Source organism: Arachis stenosperma, chromosome 3 (genome assembly GCF_014773155.1).
Source record: "Arachis stenosperma cultivar V10309 chromosome 3, arast.V10309.gnm1.PFL2, whole genome shotgun sequence".
Lineage (NCBI taxonomy): Eukaryota > Viridiplantae > Streptophyta > Magnoliopsida > Fabales > Fabaceae > Arachis > Arachis stenosperma.
The window spans coordinates 55469283-55486566 of NC_080379.1; the positions used below are offsets into that span (position 1 = coordinate 55469283).

General features: G+C 39.9%; 1 protein-coding gene and 1 non-coding gene across 2 annotated transcripts; both read right to left on the minus strand.

Annotated features, from left to right (window-relative positions):
- Positions 1 to 11946: 11946 nt before the first annotated feature.
- On the minus strand, positions 11947 to 12585 carry LOC130966143 (uncharacterized). The gene has a single exon (XM_057890912.1). The coding sequence runs from the start codon at positions 12583 to 12585 to the stop codon at positions 11947 to 11949; it is 639 nt and encodes a 212-aa protein (XP_057746895.1).
- A 4360-nt stretch (positions 12586 to 16945) lies between these two features.
- Positions 16946 to 17049, minus strand: LOC130971450 (small nucleolar RNA R71). Its single transcript, XR_009082669.1, has one exon. It is a non-coding gene; the product is annotated as a small nucleolar RNA R71 (small nucleolar RNA).
- Positions 17050 to 17284: the final 235 nt, after the last annotated feature.

Consider the following 17284-nt stretch of genomic DNA (forward strand, 5'->3'; position numbering starts at 1 on the left):
GTGTGAAAAGGCTATCCAAGACTTTAAAACATTCTTGGGGCAACCACCTATCCTGACCCAACCTCGACAAGGAGAAGAACTGATACTATATCTCGCCGTTGGAAGTCGGGCGATAACATCATCACTAGTAAGGGAAGATGACGACGGACAGCAACCCCTCTACTTTATCAGTAAGGCTTCAAGGGGCTGAACTAAACTACCAAAAGATAGAAAAGTTCGCTTACGCCCTCATACTTACTTCCCAACGACTTCGACCATACTTCCAAGCTCACACTATCAGAGTATGAACCAACCAACCCATGAAAGGCATCCTACAAAAAACTGACTTGGCCGGAAAAATCTTACAATGGGTAGTGGAACTGTCCGAGTTCAATCTCAAGTACGAAGCTCGGACAGCAATCAAATCCCAATACCTGGCTGACTTCGTCGCAGAGTACACCGACGCCCCAGGAACCCCCATCGATTGGAACCTCTACGTCGACGGCTCATCAAACAAAGCCGAGAGTGGAGCTAGCATCATCCTGGAAAGCGACCAAGGGACACAACTCGAACTCTCCTTAATGTTCGAGTTTCCCGCCTCAAATAACCAAGCCGAGTATGAAGCCTTATTGGTTGGTTTAAAGCTGGCTAGAGAAGTCGGAGCCCAAAAGCTTACAATCTTCAGCGATTCACAAGTAGTCACCTCGCAAATAGAAGGAAACTACCAGGGCAAGGATCACATCATGAAAAAATACCTCGATAAAACTAGAGAAAAGCTTGAGAAATTCTTGGGATACAAAATTCGACATATACCTCTGGAGCAAAATGCCCGAGTCGACGCATTTTCAAAACTAGCCAGCACCAAACCAGGGGGCAATAATAGAAGCCCTTCAAAACCCATCAACTCTGGAGGAAGGGAAAGTCCTAAACATATTCGACCAGGACCAAGGGTGGCTGACCCCCATAATCAACTACTTTAAATCTGAAACACTTCCCGCAGATAAAAAAGAAGCAAAAAGACTCATAAGGGAAGCATAATATTACACCATGGTAGACAGCATCCTATACAGAAGAGGGATTTCAACACCCCTCCTCAAGTGTGTTTTGACCTCCGCCACAAAGAAAGTCCTGAAAGAAGTCCACAGCGGCATATGCGGCAATCACCTCGGGGCACGAGCCCTATCCAAGAAGGTACTCCGAGCTGGCTTCTACTGGCCGACCTTACAGAAGGAGGCAACTGAATTCATCAAGACGTGCCCCCATGCCAAAAGCGCACCAATTTCCATGCCGCCCCACCTGAAGAGCTCATCTGCGTCACCTCACCCTGGCCATTCGCAAAATAAGGGCTCGACCTCCTTGGACCATTTCCCTAGGATCTGGACAAGTCATGTTCTTCATTGTAGGAATAGACTACTTCACAAGGTGGATTGAGGCAGAGCCATTGGCTGCCGCCACCGCCTAAAAAAGTTAGAAATTCCTATGCCGAAACATTGTCACAAGGTTTGGGGTCCCCTGCTCCATCACCACGGACAATGGCACTCAGTTCACCAAAACGGGCTTCAGAAACCTGGTAGCTGGTCTGAAAATCAAGCACCAGTTCACCTCAGTGGAACACCCACAAGCCAACGGACAGGCGGAAGCCGCCAACAAAGTCATATTGGCTGGGTTAAAACATAGACTTCAGGACGCAAAAGGAGCTTGGGCTGAAGAGCTCCCACAAGTGCTTTGGGCATACCGAACGGCGCCACACTCCGCCACCAGAGAATCACCCTTCTGACTTGCTTACGGAATGGAGGAAAAGATTCCCGTAGAGGTAGAGGGAAGATCCCCGAGATTGATCTTCTATAATGAGGATACCAACTCCCAATCACAAAGGGAAGAGCTCGACCTACTTCCGGAAGTCCAAGAAAGAGTTCGGATTAGAGAGGAAGCGCTAAAGCGTCGAATGGCTTCAAGGTATAACCAGAAGGTGATCCAACAAAGTTTCGCTACCGACGACCTCATCCTAATCTGAAATGATATCGGAGCAGGTCAGTCAGGGAAAGGGAAGTTAGCAGCTAACTGGAAAGGGCCATACTGAGTCACAGAAGTACTAGGAAAATGTTACTATAGGGTGGCCGGCCTCCAAGAGCGGGAGCTCCCGAGGTCATGGCATGCCTGTAACCTAAGAAGGTATTACAACTAGAAAAAAGGTCTCAGGCCAAGGCGCGCTCTTTTTCCCCCTAAAGGGTTTTTTAGTGAGGCACCAGGTCGAGATCCAAAAGCTGCCCGACTAGTAGGGTAAGTCCTCACATGTACATACTCTTATTTACATTTTTCATTTTGCTACTTAAATAAAATTTAGGATTCCGTAAAAACGTTTTCTACCAAGATGCATTAATTTACGCCCAAAATAAACGCAAAATTCATCGCCCGACCAGGAAAGGTCGGCAAGGTGAAGCGATAAAGCCCAAGTTAATGCGAGAAGTTATAAAAAGTAACCCATATAAAGCGGCCTGATGAGGTCGGACTAAAATGGGATTACTAAAATTAACTTAAGAAGGCCCGACAGAGAGGACCAATAAAAAGGATCACTAAAAAGGGAACAACACCACATAAAAGCCAAGGAGGTTGAAAAACCTAGCACCGAAGTGCTTAATCCGAAAAAGGACGCTACTTAAAAAGCAATGCACGATCACCAAAACAGGGTTAAAAAGTCGTCCAAACAAACTAAAAGGAAAAGATTCTATGAGAGAACACTACCTAAAAAGTTATTGGAAATCGACTAAAAGCCTGGAAAGCAAGCCGCGAGGATGACTTCGCCAAAGAAGAAGGTTGTCAACATAACTAAGACAAGGCGCGGTCCAAAAGGCAAAGGTAGAATTTCATGAAGCGAACACTACCTTAGAAGATGTTGGGCCACAAAGCTCCGAACATTTAAAACCGAAAGGCATATGGACTCGCGAAGGGATACCATCGCCAAAATAAAAGGCCATACAAGGGTTGAAAAAAAACTAAACACGAAAGTACCTCGCCAAGGCCAGCTAACACACCACCAGAACAGTAGCAAAGCTTAGAACATTGAAAACTCAAAGGTCACCCGACGGCAACCCAGGAATAAAGGTGTTCTTTTTTTAATAAAAAACTAAAAGTTGCTAAGAAGTAACTACAAAATGTCGAAAGAGTTATGAAAATAGTTACAAACCAAGAATTCAAAAGGATCCATAAGTCGGACCATATCAAATACATAATTATAAAGAGAAATAAAAGAGAGAATCACAAAGGGTCCAGCACTGCCCTGGTCGCTGCATCCTGAGAAGGAGGGATAACTGAGATTGGCGTAGCACCAACAACACTGTCCAGACCATTCAAGATCTCAACCTCGGGATCTGCCTCAGGTCGGGGTGCCTCGGTAGAAGGGGACAAAGAAGATTTGGCGGAAGGGTCTGGTGCGGGAACCTCGTCATCGTCAGGAGCTGGCACGATCTTACCATCCTCAATAATGTTATCCACGCTGAATAAGGTAAGGTCGGCATCTGGAGCAAGAACCCGGACTTGGGCCATCAAATTCTCATACAGGGCAGTCATGCCACCCACCACATGGCCCTGAAGCTCATCATAATTATCATATACAGACTGAAGTCTTTCCTTTGTCTCCAAGAGCTCACTGTAGGTCTAGGTGTAGCTCTCTATGGCCTTTTTTGCCATATCTTCAGCCAGATTAGCAGCCGCCTCTGTAGCAGTAGCCCGGGCCTTCTCTCTCTCCACCGTAAGCTCCAATCCAACATTTTTGGCCTCCAACTCAAGCCTCAAACTCTTCACCCTATCATAGTCGGCCTTAGCCTCCTCAAGAAAAGCCTTAGTAGCACGGACAGGAGACTCCTTGACAACCCGAGACTAGGCCGCGCTGAGTTCTGCCATCCGAATATTTTTGCTTGATATAAAGTCAAGGTGGTGAAGAATCGACACATCATTGGTCAGGACCTTGCCATAAGGGGCAATAAGCTCTGTGGCAAAAGCCACACCATCAAATTCCTTGTCATCAAGATTACAAGCCCCGATAGTCCTCGACTTCTGGGGAGGAGGACCAGCTGAAGTAGGGGAGGAGGTAGCACCAGAAGTCGCTGTGGGTGGATCAGTAGAAACCGTCCAAACTTGAGGGGTTGGGATGACCTTCCTTGGACCTTGGGGATCCGATTCTGGCTTCTTCGGAGGCAGCTGCGAAGAGCCCTCCCCCGACGTCTTCCTCGACAAATTTTGGGCAGCCACCGCCTTTTTAGCCTTGCGAAATACCTTCATCAATCCGAGGACGACACAATCTCTGAAAAGAAGCCAGTAAAATAGTTATGCAGCAGATAATGACAAGACCACGACGAATAAAAGAAAATTTTCTAAAAAGAAGAAGTCGGGCACTACCTAGTTCAGAACTGAGAAGAGCGGGATCTCCTAAAAACCTCTTAGTATCCAGATGAGGAGGCTCCCCTCAGTGTTCCTCCAAGACACCCACAAAGGCCCTCTCCACCTCATCAAGACTCTCTAAAGTGTACTTAAGGACTACAGGATTCTTCTGCCACCAAAGAGGGAAGGCTGGTTCTTGGTTCTCATCTAAGAAGAAGGGGTGGACGCCCTCAACAACCCGGATTTTAAAATAAAAGTTTTTGAAATCATGGAAGGAGTCATAAAAAATAGAAAAGACTTTCTTTCCCTGAGTAGCTCGGAAAGAAATCTAAGAAGCTTTCTTCTTGGTCGACCCCGGTTTTGTCATCACAAATAGATAAAGGAAAAGGAAAATGGTAGGTCAGACACCCAATTCTTGATACAACAATTAAAAAATCTTCATGAATGCCCAAGAGTTTGGATGAAGCTGAGAAGGAGCCACATTACAGTTCCAGAGGATATCAATCTCAAATGTAGTAAAGGGAAATGTAATACCTAATTTGGTAAAAAAGCAGTCATAAGCATAAAAGAAGGGACGCTCTGCCTGACCTAAGGGTGGGGGGGAACTGACCCTCTCCTCGGGATCAGGGGACAGTAGCTCGTAATTCTTTTCATCCTCCGTATTCTCACATATCCTATGAAATCTCTTAAACTTCTCACAATACTCTGGGTCCACTACAGTCACACATATTAGCACTATGGAATCTAACCATTCAGTCATACTGAGAGGAACCTTCGTAGACATCTCTACAATATTCTTACGAGAAGACATAAGAAAACTACACCTATAGTAAGAAAATGAAAGAAGCATCACCACCAAAGTAACTCGGGCAAAAGCAGAAAGTAAAACACCAAACGAAAGGACACCCCAGGGTTCACAAGAACAAAAAAAAAAATAATCAAAACCTGGGGGAACCCTTTTGGAGGCAACAATACAAAATATAGAAAGGAAGAAATGCTGCGAGCCAAAACCCTAACTCTCTTAACAAAAGAAACACAAGGAGAAAAACTGAAATCCAGGCGCCAACATTTCTTTAAAGGGACAGCAAAGAAAAAAGATCAAAACTTTTCAGAAAATAAACATGCAATACCACCAGAAGCCAACACGGAGGAGAAACGAAGCTATCAACAAGCCAAAAAAATATGAAAGGCATAAAGCAGACATACCAACCTGCGATGAAGAAAGAAGCGACAGCAATGGATGCACAGCAAAAACACCAATGATCCACGAGCGCCTATCAAAAGCTCCAGAGAAGAAGAAAGCTTGGGGCAAAATCGAAGGAGCCAGACGAAAAAGCTTTTCACAGAAAAGTGAGGGGCAAAACGAAGTAGAAGGAGACAATAGAAACTAAAAGGAAGTAAAAACCCCTTTGATTTCAAACAAAATGCAAAGAGGGAAAAGAAACAGTAGAGGGAATAAAAGCCGAATCAATAGGCTTTAAAAGCGCTTGCACATTTCCAAAGAAATTAACGCACTCAAAAATGATGCCACATTTAAAAGCAAAAACGCTCCGCATTTTGAAAGCATTAAAAACTCGCACGAGAAGGAGCAAATCAGGTACAACCAAGACAGATGCTTGAACATGACTTCTCCAAAGAGGCCGAAGCTCAAAAAGCACGACCTCATGGAAATGTCGAAGCTCAAGCAGGGGCACTGTTCATACACCAGGACCGAGCTAAAAGGTTCGGGTTGGACAATAACAAAGGGTCCGACCTCTTTGAAAAGTTGGCCCATCAAACGACCTCTTTTGTAAAGAGGTCAGACAATCACTACAAAAAACCCAAGCAAGCCTAGAATGAAAGGACCACCGCCTACTAGAAGGCGGTTATTCAAAGATATAACCTCAACAACAAAAGATAAGATGAGATAACAAACATATCTCAAGGAAGGTCGCCTAACACTACTATAAATACACTGGAGTACCCAGGTGTAACTCATACTCTAATTCTACAAAAAACCTGCCAAAAGCCCGTACTGACTTAAGCATCGAAGTCTCTTGCAGGTACCACCCCCCTCCGGTGAACGAGCACCAGTAGCACCTCCTACTCCAACAAGTCGGACACGGCAACCTTGATCAGTCTAGAAGATCTCGTCCGAGATCGACCTCCCAGTTTCAGGTAACCTTCAGAACATATAGTAACATAAAAGTAAAGGTAAAAGATATGTTCAAAATTCATTCTCTTAAATTTAAGAAATACATCACAATACTTATTTAAACATCGGAGTATCTTATGTAGGTATTTGCGCCTTATGTTCTTCTGTAGTCTGAGCTATAACACATCCTGTTTGAAGACTATGAAGATATTTGGGAATGAGGAGTTATACAAGAAAGACAAGTACGGCTATGCAATAATATTTGCTGCCCATCGTGGGGCCAAGAAGTTAAATATTTCTTTTTGCCCCATTTACTAAATATTAGCCATGGCAGACAGACAACCCCCTCCCACACCATCCAAGCTTTTGCAAATGATAACAGAATTACAACAAACAAATCAGCGGATGACTACTGAAAACCAACGAATGGTAAACTAGTTAGCCGAATTAACAAATGTTCGTATCGCCATCAATGAGCATAATGAACAAAATGAAGAGGAACAAAATGATAATGATGAGGAAGAGGAACTTGTTCCTACTCGTGTGTACGAAAGACAAAAAGAAGACAACCATCAACCAATGGCAACTATGGCACTGCAGCATGGTCATCATTTACTGCCGAAATTATAGCATTTTAATTACCAAGACACTTTGCTCTCCCTCTAACTTTAAACCCTTATGATGGGCTTGGAGATCCGAAGTAGCACATAAAAAAATTTCGTTCCATGATGCAATTTAATGGTGCTTCTGATCCTATTTTATGTAGTTATTTTTCTATGCTTCTACACTTGACTAGTTTCTTTTCTTTTCTTACAGGGTCTATTTCTTCTTTTCAAGACCAAGCAAAGCTTTTTGAGGATCACTTTGCATATTCTTCAATCTATATACATGATTATGATTATTTGAGCACAATCAAGTAAGGACAACATGAAAGTCTGCGTGACTATGTAACCTGATTTACAAAGATAGCCATGGGCATTCCAGACTTACATTCTGAGGTTCATCGTCATGCTATAAAAAGTGGTATTCGACCAAGAAAATTCGAAGAGACAATTGTTGTGGCCAAGCCAAAAAAATTAGCCAAATTTCGAGCAAAGGCAAAAGAACAAATGGGGATTGAAGAGTTTCGTCAAGCTCGGAAAGCTAAAAAAACAGTGGTAAAGAAGACGATCACAATCGTGACAACAAGTAATCCTTTAAGCTTACTCCAGGATATGAAACTTATACACAATTCAAAAATATACGAGAAGACATTATCAAAGAGATCTTGAATACTAAACTCATGAAACCTCCACAGAAGGTCGACACATATTAAGATCAATGATATGTGGTTAAATCCAAGTATTGTGCTTTTCATCAAAAGTACAGACACCTTATCGATGAGTGTCATGCAAAAGATCTGCTTGAGCACCTCGCCAGACAAGGACATCTAGACAAGTACATTGAGGGATATATGCAAAAGAGATCTACACATTTGGACCATTCTACTCACAAATATCCTTTAAAAGATAAGGGAAAGGTTGTGGCTGATCAACCAAATCAGCCACGAAGCATTATCAATTGTAATTTTGGTGGCTTTACAGGTGGAGGTGTCACTAGTTTTGCGCAAAAGCGTACATACCGAGCTATGTTGGCTGTAGAGCAACAGTCGCAAATCTCAATAATCTTGTTGTTATTTCCTTACAAGTATCTGATCTTGTTATTCTAAAGGTCTTCCTTGATCCAAGGAGTGGTGCTAATGTTTTATTTTATTTTACATTATAGAAAATAAAAGTCAATGAAAATGATTTATAACTTTCTTCTGGTGAGTTAGTTGGTTTTTCTAGAGAATGAGTTCTATACTTGCATATTTGTGGTTACAAACCACATTTGGTAAGTATCCTAATACTAAAATATTAGATATTCAATTCTTGGTCATAGATTGCAATAGTTCTTATAATATTGTAAGAACTGAAATAACCGCTTTAATAAAAATAATAATTTTTAACTGCCCGGAATAGGTTCAAAAATATAGAAATAACTTTGAAAATAAAAAGGTGAAATTTGAATTCAATGAATTTTTCTGAGTGGAAAAATGTATATTTTGCGGAAAATTTTTGTAAACATGCGTACCGGTGCTTAAGCCGGCAGTATCGACTATAGTCTGACTAGTACCGCGTATTGAGAAAAATAAGATTTTAAAAATTAAATTTATTATTTTGAAAGGACATTTATGGTATCAGATCAGTTCGTCTTCGTGAGCCTGAATGATGGATCGATTGTGCTTCGTTGCACACTCTGGGTTGTTTTTCTTTTGTGCTATTTAGGATATCTATTTGGTATGCATAGCATGCTTGTTTGTGAGTGCCTTTCTGGGATAATTGAAAAACTTGGCTTGAGATATTGAGACTAATCACCTTGATATCGATTATTCAGTGTAGACATGACCTCGAATGACAGCTTGCGGACGAGGTCGATCACGTACACGGAGAGATAGTGAGAATGACTAACCTAGCCAATGCGTTAAAAGCTTGATGTGTTTTGGAAAATTAGTTCATAGAGTTTGCGGCATATCAGTTAATGGGTGAGGCTCAGCACTGGTGGCAGGAGAAGTTGATGTGCGGAAAACGATCCGACACAAAACTCACCGGCAAGTGTACCGGGTCGCATCAAGTAATAATAACTCACATGAGTGAGGTCGATTCCACAGGGATTGAAGGATTGAGCAACTTTAGTTTAGTGGTTGAATTAGTCAAGAAAACAAGTGTTGATTGTGTGAAATTGTGTTGACAGGAATTAAATTGCATAGAATGTAAAGGGGAGTGGGTGATTTGCAGGAAATTAAAGGGAACAAAAAGAAAAAGAGCTGAATCTTAAAGTGCAAGTAATGTAAATTGCAGAAACTTAAAGTGCAAGAAATATAAATGACTTGAAAAATAAAAGGGGAATGGGAATTGGATCTGCAGGAATTAAACAAGGAAAAGCAAAACTCAACAGAACGAAGAGTAGTTGATGGAATTAGTTGAACCGGATCTCAAACTAAAAGGAAAATAAGCTTGGTGTAGTAATTAAACAAGGAAATTAAAATGGAAACCAATAGATCTCAGGACCCAAGAGACTAGATAACTAAGTCTAGATTTCAATGCCTTCCTAGATTCAAATTCAGAGAGCAAATGCAAAATTAAAGAAGAGAGCAATGTAGAAATGTAAATCCCAGTTCAATTTCCAGAAGTTGCAGTAAGAAAAACAGAGAGATCTCAAGGTGAGATTGAGACAGAATTTCCTCAATTCTTCAACACCCAAGACTCAAGACAAGTGTAGATGAAATTGAAAACAAGAAAACTAAGAGGAAGAGAATTCAATTCTCCTTCCCCAAGACTCAGAATCCCAAAATAGCTCAAAACCCAAAAGCTCTCTACTGTGAGTACTATGAAAATTCTCAAAGAAAACTCTAAAAAGAAAAGCTCTCCCAAAACTTCAAATCCTAAGCTATTTATACACTTTCTTCAAATGATCATAGAGCCTTGGATTTGGGCCTTGGCTTTGATGGAATTGGTTGATAGTAGCCTCCGTTGATTGCTCTTGGTGTTGGGAAGAAATCCACTTGTGAACCGGGCCATGAACCATTCACGTTTGAGTCAACGTTTGAGGCAAACGTTGACTCAAACGTCCCTTGTGTGAGGCATTATGCAGATAGCCCAATTGCTGTCATCCACGTTTGAGCCAATGTTTGAGGTCAAACGTGAGCTCAAACGTGGGTCTTCCCAAGCTCCTTTTTGGCCAACGTTTGGCCTAACGTTTGGGCAAACGTTGGCGCAAACGTGGCTCATCTAAACCATCAATCAAGGGTGCTCTTCCATGCTCTTTCTTGCCAAAATGTAGCCAACGTTTGACCTCATATTTGAGGCAAACGTTGGCTTAAACGTTGCTGTGCCCAGGAGTGCTATTTCTCTTCTTTTTGGCGCCAACGTTTGACCTCACGTTTGAGGCAAATGTTGGCGCAAACGTTGGCTCCTTCCCCTGCTTCTTCTTCAGCCAACGTTTGCCTCAACGTTTGAGGCAAACATTGGCGCAAATGTTGGCGACATCCAGGGGTGTTCTTCAGCTGCTTCTCACGTTTGAGTTAACGTTTAAGGCAAACGTTAGCTCAAACGTGAATCCCTTCTTTCCAAGCTCATTCTTGCAACCTTCTTCCAAGCTTTATTCCTCCTATCATCAATCAACAATTGTATCAAAGCTATGCCATAGTCATGAGAGTTATTCTTCTTCTTGTCATATGAGCAATTATGGCACAAAAACTCATGAAAATGCATCAATTTATCCATGGTTGATTGAATCAAAGGAAACATGAATTTCAACCCAATTGGCTTACTTATGGCTTAAGAAAGTGCATAAAACTAAATGAAAACAAAGGAAAAAGACTAGTGAAACTAGGCTAAGATGACTTGTCATCACAACACCAAATTTAAAACTTGCTTGTCCCCAAGCAAGAACAGAATTATTAAGAAGAAAGAATGAAAAAGGAAGAGAATGCTCATGTTAGCAGAGTATTATTGGTAACTCATGGGGTTTTATGCAGATATGTAACTACTCACTTCTTATTGACATGTAGGCCTAGAAAGTTTCCTCTAAGCATCAAGCAACACACTGCTATGACCTCTCATTATTCCTTTGTCATTGTTTACTGAATTTTTTTTATAAACTTTAGTTCAGTGTCATGTGTAACAAGCTCTTTTCTTTATTTATGCTTGACACATTATTCACTTTAGACACTTGGCTCACATGCCTTCTTAGAACATTGATGCCCAGCACCTCTTTGGGTTACTAAATGTCTTGTAGCTAGGTTGCTCTTGATAGTGGACTTTCAGTTGATAATCCCGGGTTAGTTAACCCAAGTTACCAAGTGTTGATGCACTCCAAAGAACTTAATAATCCAAGCAGATCCTAGTACAAAGACACCACAGGCAAATATTCTAAGGTTTAAGCTATTGGTGTCTAGCTTTATTTCTTCTTTCTTTTGTTCTTGCTGCTGCCATTTTTGGCTTTTCTCATTCTACTTTTTCTTTTCTTTTCAACCAAGGACTTTTATTTTTTTGAGATTCATAGACAGTGAACTACTTTCTACTTAAAAAGAGAACAGTCTATTCCTTTTATTCACTAAAAGTGAGTTACCACACAATCACACATACATGCCACCACTTACTATTATTTGACTTCTAGCTAGCAATGAACCATCTTACTTCATGTTTCGAACATTTCTTTTATTGAATTGAAAAGACTTAGGGGACAGAGCATGCATTAGTTAAGTGAAAGTAAACACACAAGCACACACTTAGACTAACTTACTTATTTCAAGAAAGATAAACATAATGCAAAGATTACTAATTAAAATAACCACTAAAGATGCAAAGAATTCTTAAACAGACAATGATGCATGCTTCTTCTTTAGAGTGATGAACAAGGAGCAAGTCCACCTTTCATTTATCATGCTTTTTCTTCCTTCTTTCATTTGCTTGAGTGTTGGTGTTTCCTGTGTCCATGTCTGTTGTCTGTTGACCCCGCCAGAACCCAGCTCTATTCATCGTCTCCTCTACTCTATCTTCAAGTCTCATAGCATTGCTTACTTCTATCTCACTTTTCCCCTTGAAGAACTCATCGAAAGTTGGAAATGCTGGATCCATGTTGTGCAGATGCTCTCCAATATAGTTCAATTTGATTTGACTATTTATGTTGTAGTCAGCTTGGACTTCATATCTTGCATCTTGAAGGGCTGTGAATTCCTTGAGAGCCCTCATATTTTTAGCTTGCATTTGTGCCAACTTCCCAAATGATTCGTGAGATTGAAAAGCATGCTCCTCTTGCATCACGAAGAATTTTGACTCAAACTCACTTTGTTGGTTCATCATTTTCAGCTGCCATTCCTCTTGCTCTTGTTGGTGTTTCATGTATTGTGAATGGTATTCCTCTTGCCTTTCTTGAATTCTCATGTACTGTTGTGATAATCTTCCAATTGCTTCCTGCATCTGAGTCATATCCAGATTGTTATGTGGTTGAATGTGTTGCTGTTCCTCTTCCTCTTGTGATTCTTCTTCCTCTTGTGACTCTTCTTCCTCCATTGGTTCATCTCTTTGCCTTCTTCTTTATGGTCTTCGGCTCTGCTGTGCTTCAGTAACAATCATCATTCTTTCAATGGTTATAGGCATGCCCGGGTTCAACCATGTTGGGTTTGCATCCTCCATTGGCACTTTGGCTTTCATGCATAAACGCATAATGGTGCTTGGGTAGTGTAGCCACCCTTCGGCCGAATTCTTCTCTGCAATCCTTTGAATGTCACTTGCAATGATCTCATGAACCTTCACTTCTCCTCCTATTATTATACAATATAACATGATAGCTCTCTTCTTATTGACCTCCGAGTTGTTCACTGTGCCTAAGATTGATCTCTTCAATAGCTCATACCAACCTTTTACTTCAGGGGTGAAATCTCCTCTTCTCAAGTACTTGTACTTGTTTTTAGTAGTTCCTACCCACTCCGTGTTGACCACACATATTTCACTGGCAATCTCATCATAGTCTTGCTCTTCATTTAGCCTTTGGTGGTTGATGAGCGGATAATTTATACGCTTTTTGGCATTGTTTTTATATAGTTTTTAGTAAGTTTGAGCTACTTTTAGGGATGTTTTCCTTAGTTTTTATGTTAAATTCACATTTCTGGACTTTACTATGAGTTTGTGTGTTTTTCTGTGATTTCAGGTAAATTCTGACTGAAATTGAGGGATTTGAGCAAAACTCTGAAAAAGGCTGACAAAAGGACTGCTGATGCTGTTGGATTCTGACCTCCCTGCACTCGAAATGGATTTTCTGGAGCTACAGAACTCCAAATGGCGCGCTCTCAACGGCGTTGGAAAGTAGACATCCAGGGCTTTCCAGCAATATATAATAGTCCATACTTTATTCGAAGAATGACGACGCAACTTGGCGTTGAACGCCAAGTACACACTCCTTTCTGGAGTTAAACGCCAGAAAAACGTCATAATCCGGAGTTGAACGCCCAAAGCACATCATAACTCGAAATTCAACTCCAAGAGAAGCCTCAGCTCGTGGATAGATCAAGCTCAGCCCAAGCATACACCAAGTGGGCCCCGGAAGTGGATTTATGCATCAATTACTTACTCATGTAAACCCTAGGAGCTAGTTTATTATAAATAGGATGAATTATAGATGTATTAGACATCTTTGGTCTCAGTTTTGTTTTATTCTTCATCTTAGGAGATCATTGATCACGTTTTAGGGGGCTGGCCATTCGGCCATGCCTGACCTTCTTTCACTTATGTATTTTTAACGGTGGAGTTTCTGCACACCATAGATTAAGGGTGTGGAGCTCTGCTGTACCTTAAAGATTAATGAAGTTCTATTTTCTTTTATTCAATTCTCTATCTTATTCTTATTCCAAGATATTCATTCGTACTCAAGAACATGATGAATGATGATGAGTTAGATAACCCTCATTATTATTCTCACTCATGAACGCGCGTGATTGACAACCACTTACGTTCTACATGCATCAAAGCTTGAATGTGTATCTCTTAGATTCCCCAACAGAATCTTCGTGGTATAAGCTAGATAGATGGCGGCATTTGTCTGGATCCGGAAAGTCCAACCTTGTCTGTGGTGTTCCGAGTAGGATCCTGGGAATCCGGAAAGTCTCACCTTGTCTGTGGTATTCCGAGTAGGATTCCGTTCATGAATGACTGTGACGTGCTTCAAACCTGTAACCTGCTGGGCGTTAGTGACAAACGCAAAAGAGGGATTCTATTCCAGTAGGGGAGGGAACCAACCGGTGATTGGCCGTACTGTGACAGAGTGCGTGAGCATTAGCTTTCACTGCGAGGATGGGATGTAGCTATCAACCATGGGTGATGCCTCCAGACTGGTTAGCTGTGCGAGTGACAGCCGCACAGGATATTTCCCCATGAGGATGAAAGTAGCCACAGTTGATGGTGAACCCCTATACAAAGCTTGCCATGGAAAGGAGTAAGAAGGATTGAGTAGGAGCAGTAGGAAGGCAGGCGTCCGAGAGCTCTACAGCATCTCCATTCCGCTTATCTGAAATTCCCACCTATGAATCTACATAAGTATTTCTATCCCTTTTTATTAACTTCTTTCTATTTTATTTAAACCCATAATCCTATTTTAATCTCCCTAACTGAGATTTGCAAGGTGACCATAGCTTGCTTCATACCAACAATCTCTGTGGATTCGACCCTTACTCACGTAAGGTTATTACTTGGACGACCCAGTACACTTGCTGGTTAGTTGAACGGAGTTGTGAAGAAGGCCAATTTCTAAAAGGAAAAATTTCACAATGATGCCAAAAGGCACAAAAATAGGAATCACAATTTCGTCCACCAAGTTTTTGGCGCCGTTGCCGGGGATTGTTCGAGTATGGACAACTGACGGTTCATCTTGTTGCTCAGATTAGGTAATTTTCTTTTCAAAAATCTTTTTCAAAATTTTTTCTTTTTATTTTTCGTTTTTCAAAACCTTATTTTCGAAAAAAAAAATTAATAAAAATACAAAAAAAATTAGAAAATCATAAAAATTAAAAATATTTTGTGTTTCTTGTTTGAGTCTTAAGTTAATTTTTAAGTTTGGTGTCAATTGCATGCTTTTAAAATTTTTCTTGCATTTTTTTTGAAAATCCATGCATTCATAGTGTTCTTCATGATCTTCAAGTTGTTCTTGATAAGTCCTCTTGTTTGATCTTGATGTTTTCTTGTTTTGAATTGGTTGTTGTTTTTCATGTGCATTTTTGCATTCATATTTTTCATGCATTAAAGATTTCTAAGTTTGGTGTCTTGCATATTTTCTTTGCATCAAAAATTTTTCAAAATCATGTTCTTGATGTTCATCATGATCTTCAAAGTGTTCTTGGTGTTCATCTTGACATTCATAGCATTCTTGCATGCATCTTGTGTCTTGATCCAAAATTTTCATGTTTTGGGTCATTTTTGTGTTTTTCTTTAAAAATTCAAAAATAAAAAAAATATCTTTTCCTTATTTCCCTCCAAAATTTCGAAATTTTGGGTTGACTTGGTCAAAAATTTTCAAAATTAGTTGTTTCTTACAAGTCAAGTCAAAATTTCAAAATTTTAAAAACCTTATCCTTTCAAAATCTTTTTCAAAAATCATATCTTTTTCAATTTTTTCTATTTTTCGAAAATTTCAAAAATCTTTTTCAAATTATTTTCAAAATCTTTTTCTTATCTTTATATGCAATTTTTGAAAGTTCACTAATAATTAATGTGATTGGTTCAAAAATTTGAAGTTTGTTACTTTCTTGTTAAGAAAGGTTCAATCTTTAAGTTCTAGAATCTTATCTTGTAGTTTCTTGTTAGTGAAGTAATTAATTTCAAAATTTTTAAATTAAATCTTTTTATCTTTTATTTGATCTTTTTCAAAAATTTTTATTTTTTTTCAAAATTTGATTTCAAAATATCTTATCTAACTTACTATCTTCTTATCTTTTTTCAAATTTAATTTCAAATCTTTTTCAATCAACTAACTAACTTTTTGTTTGTTTCTTATCTTTTTCAAAACCACCTAACTACTTTTCTCTTTCCTATTTTCGAAAATATCTCCCTCTTTTTCAAAAATTCTTTTTAATTAATTAATTGTTTCATGTTTTAATTTTAATTACATTTTATCTCTAATTTTCGAAAATCACTAACTCCTTTTCAAAAATTATTTTCGAAATTCCTCTTCTCTTTTCTTATTCTATTTAATTATTTAAATTACTAACACTTCTCTTCACCTCTCTTCATCCATAAATCCGAACCTCCTTCTTCATTCTTCTACCCCCCTTCTTTTTCTACTAACATAAAGGAATCTCTATACTGTGACATAGAGGATTCCTTTTTCTTTTCTTGTTTTCTTCTCTTTCATATGAGCAGGAACAAGGATAAAGGCACTCTTGTTGAAATTGATCCAGAACCTGAAAGGACTCTGAAGAGAAAATTAAGAGAAGCTAAAATACAACAATCCAGAAACAACCTTTCAGAAACATTAGCACAAGAGGTGATGGCCGAAAATAATAATAATGATGCAAGAAGAATGCTTGGTGACTTCACTAAGCCAACGTCCAAGTTTGATGGAAGAAGCATCTCCATTCCTGCCATTGGAGCCAATAACTTTGAGCTTAAGCCTCAATTAGTTGCCTTAATGCAACAAAACTGCAAGTTTTATGGACTCCCATCTGAAGATCCTTATCAGTTTTTAACTGAATTCTTGCAGATCTGTGAGACTGTAAAGACGAATGGAGTTGATCCTGAAGTCTACAGACTCATGCTTTTCCCTTTTGCTGTAAGAGACAGAGCTAGAGTGTGGTTGGATTCTCAACCCAAGGATAGCCTGGACTCATGGGATAAGCTTGTCACTGCATTTTTAGATAAGTTCTTTCCTCCTCAAAAGCTGAGCAAGCTGAGAGTGGATGTTTAAACCTTCAAACAAAAAGATGGTGAATCCCTCTATGAAGCTTGGGAAAGATACAAGCAGCTGACTAAAAGATGTCCATCTGACATGTTTTCAGAATGGACCATATTAGATATATTCTATTATGGTCTCTCTGAATTTTCGAAAATGTCATTGGATCATTCTGCAGGTGGATCTATTCACCTGAAGAAAACGCCTGAAGAGGCTCAAGAACTCATTGACATGGTTGCAAACAACCAGTTCATGTATACTTCTGAGAGGAATTCCGTGAATAATGGGGTACCTCAGAAGAAAGGAGTTCTTGAAATTGATGCTCTGAATGCC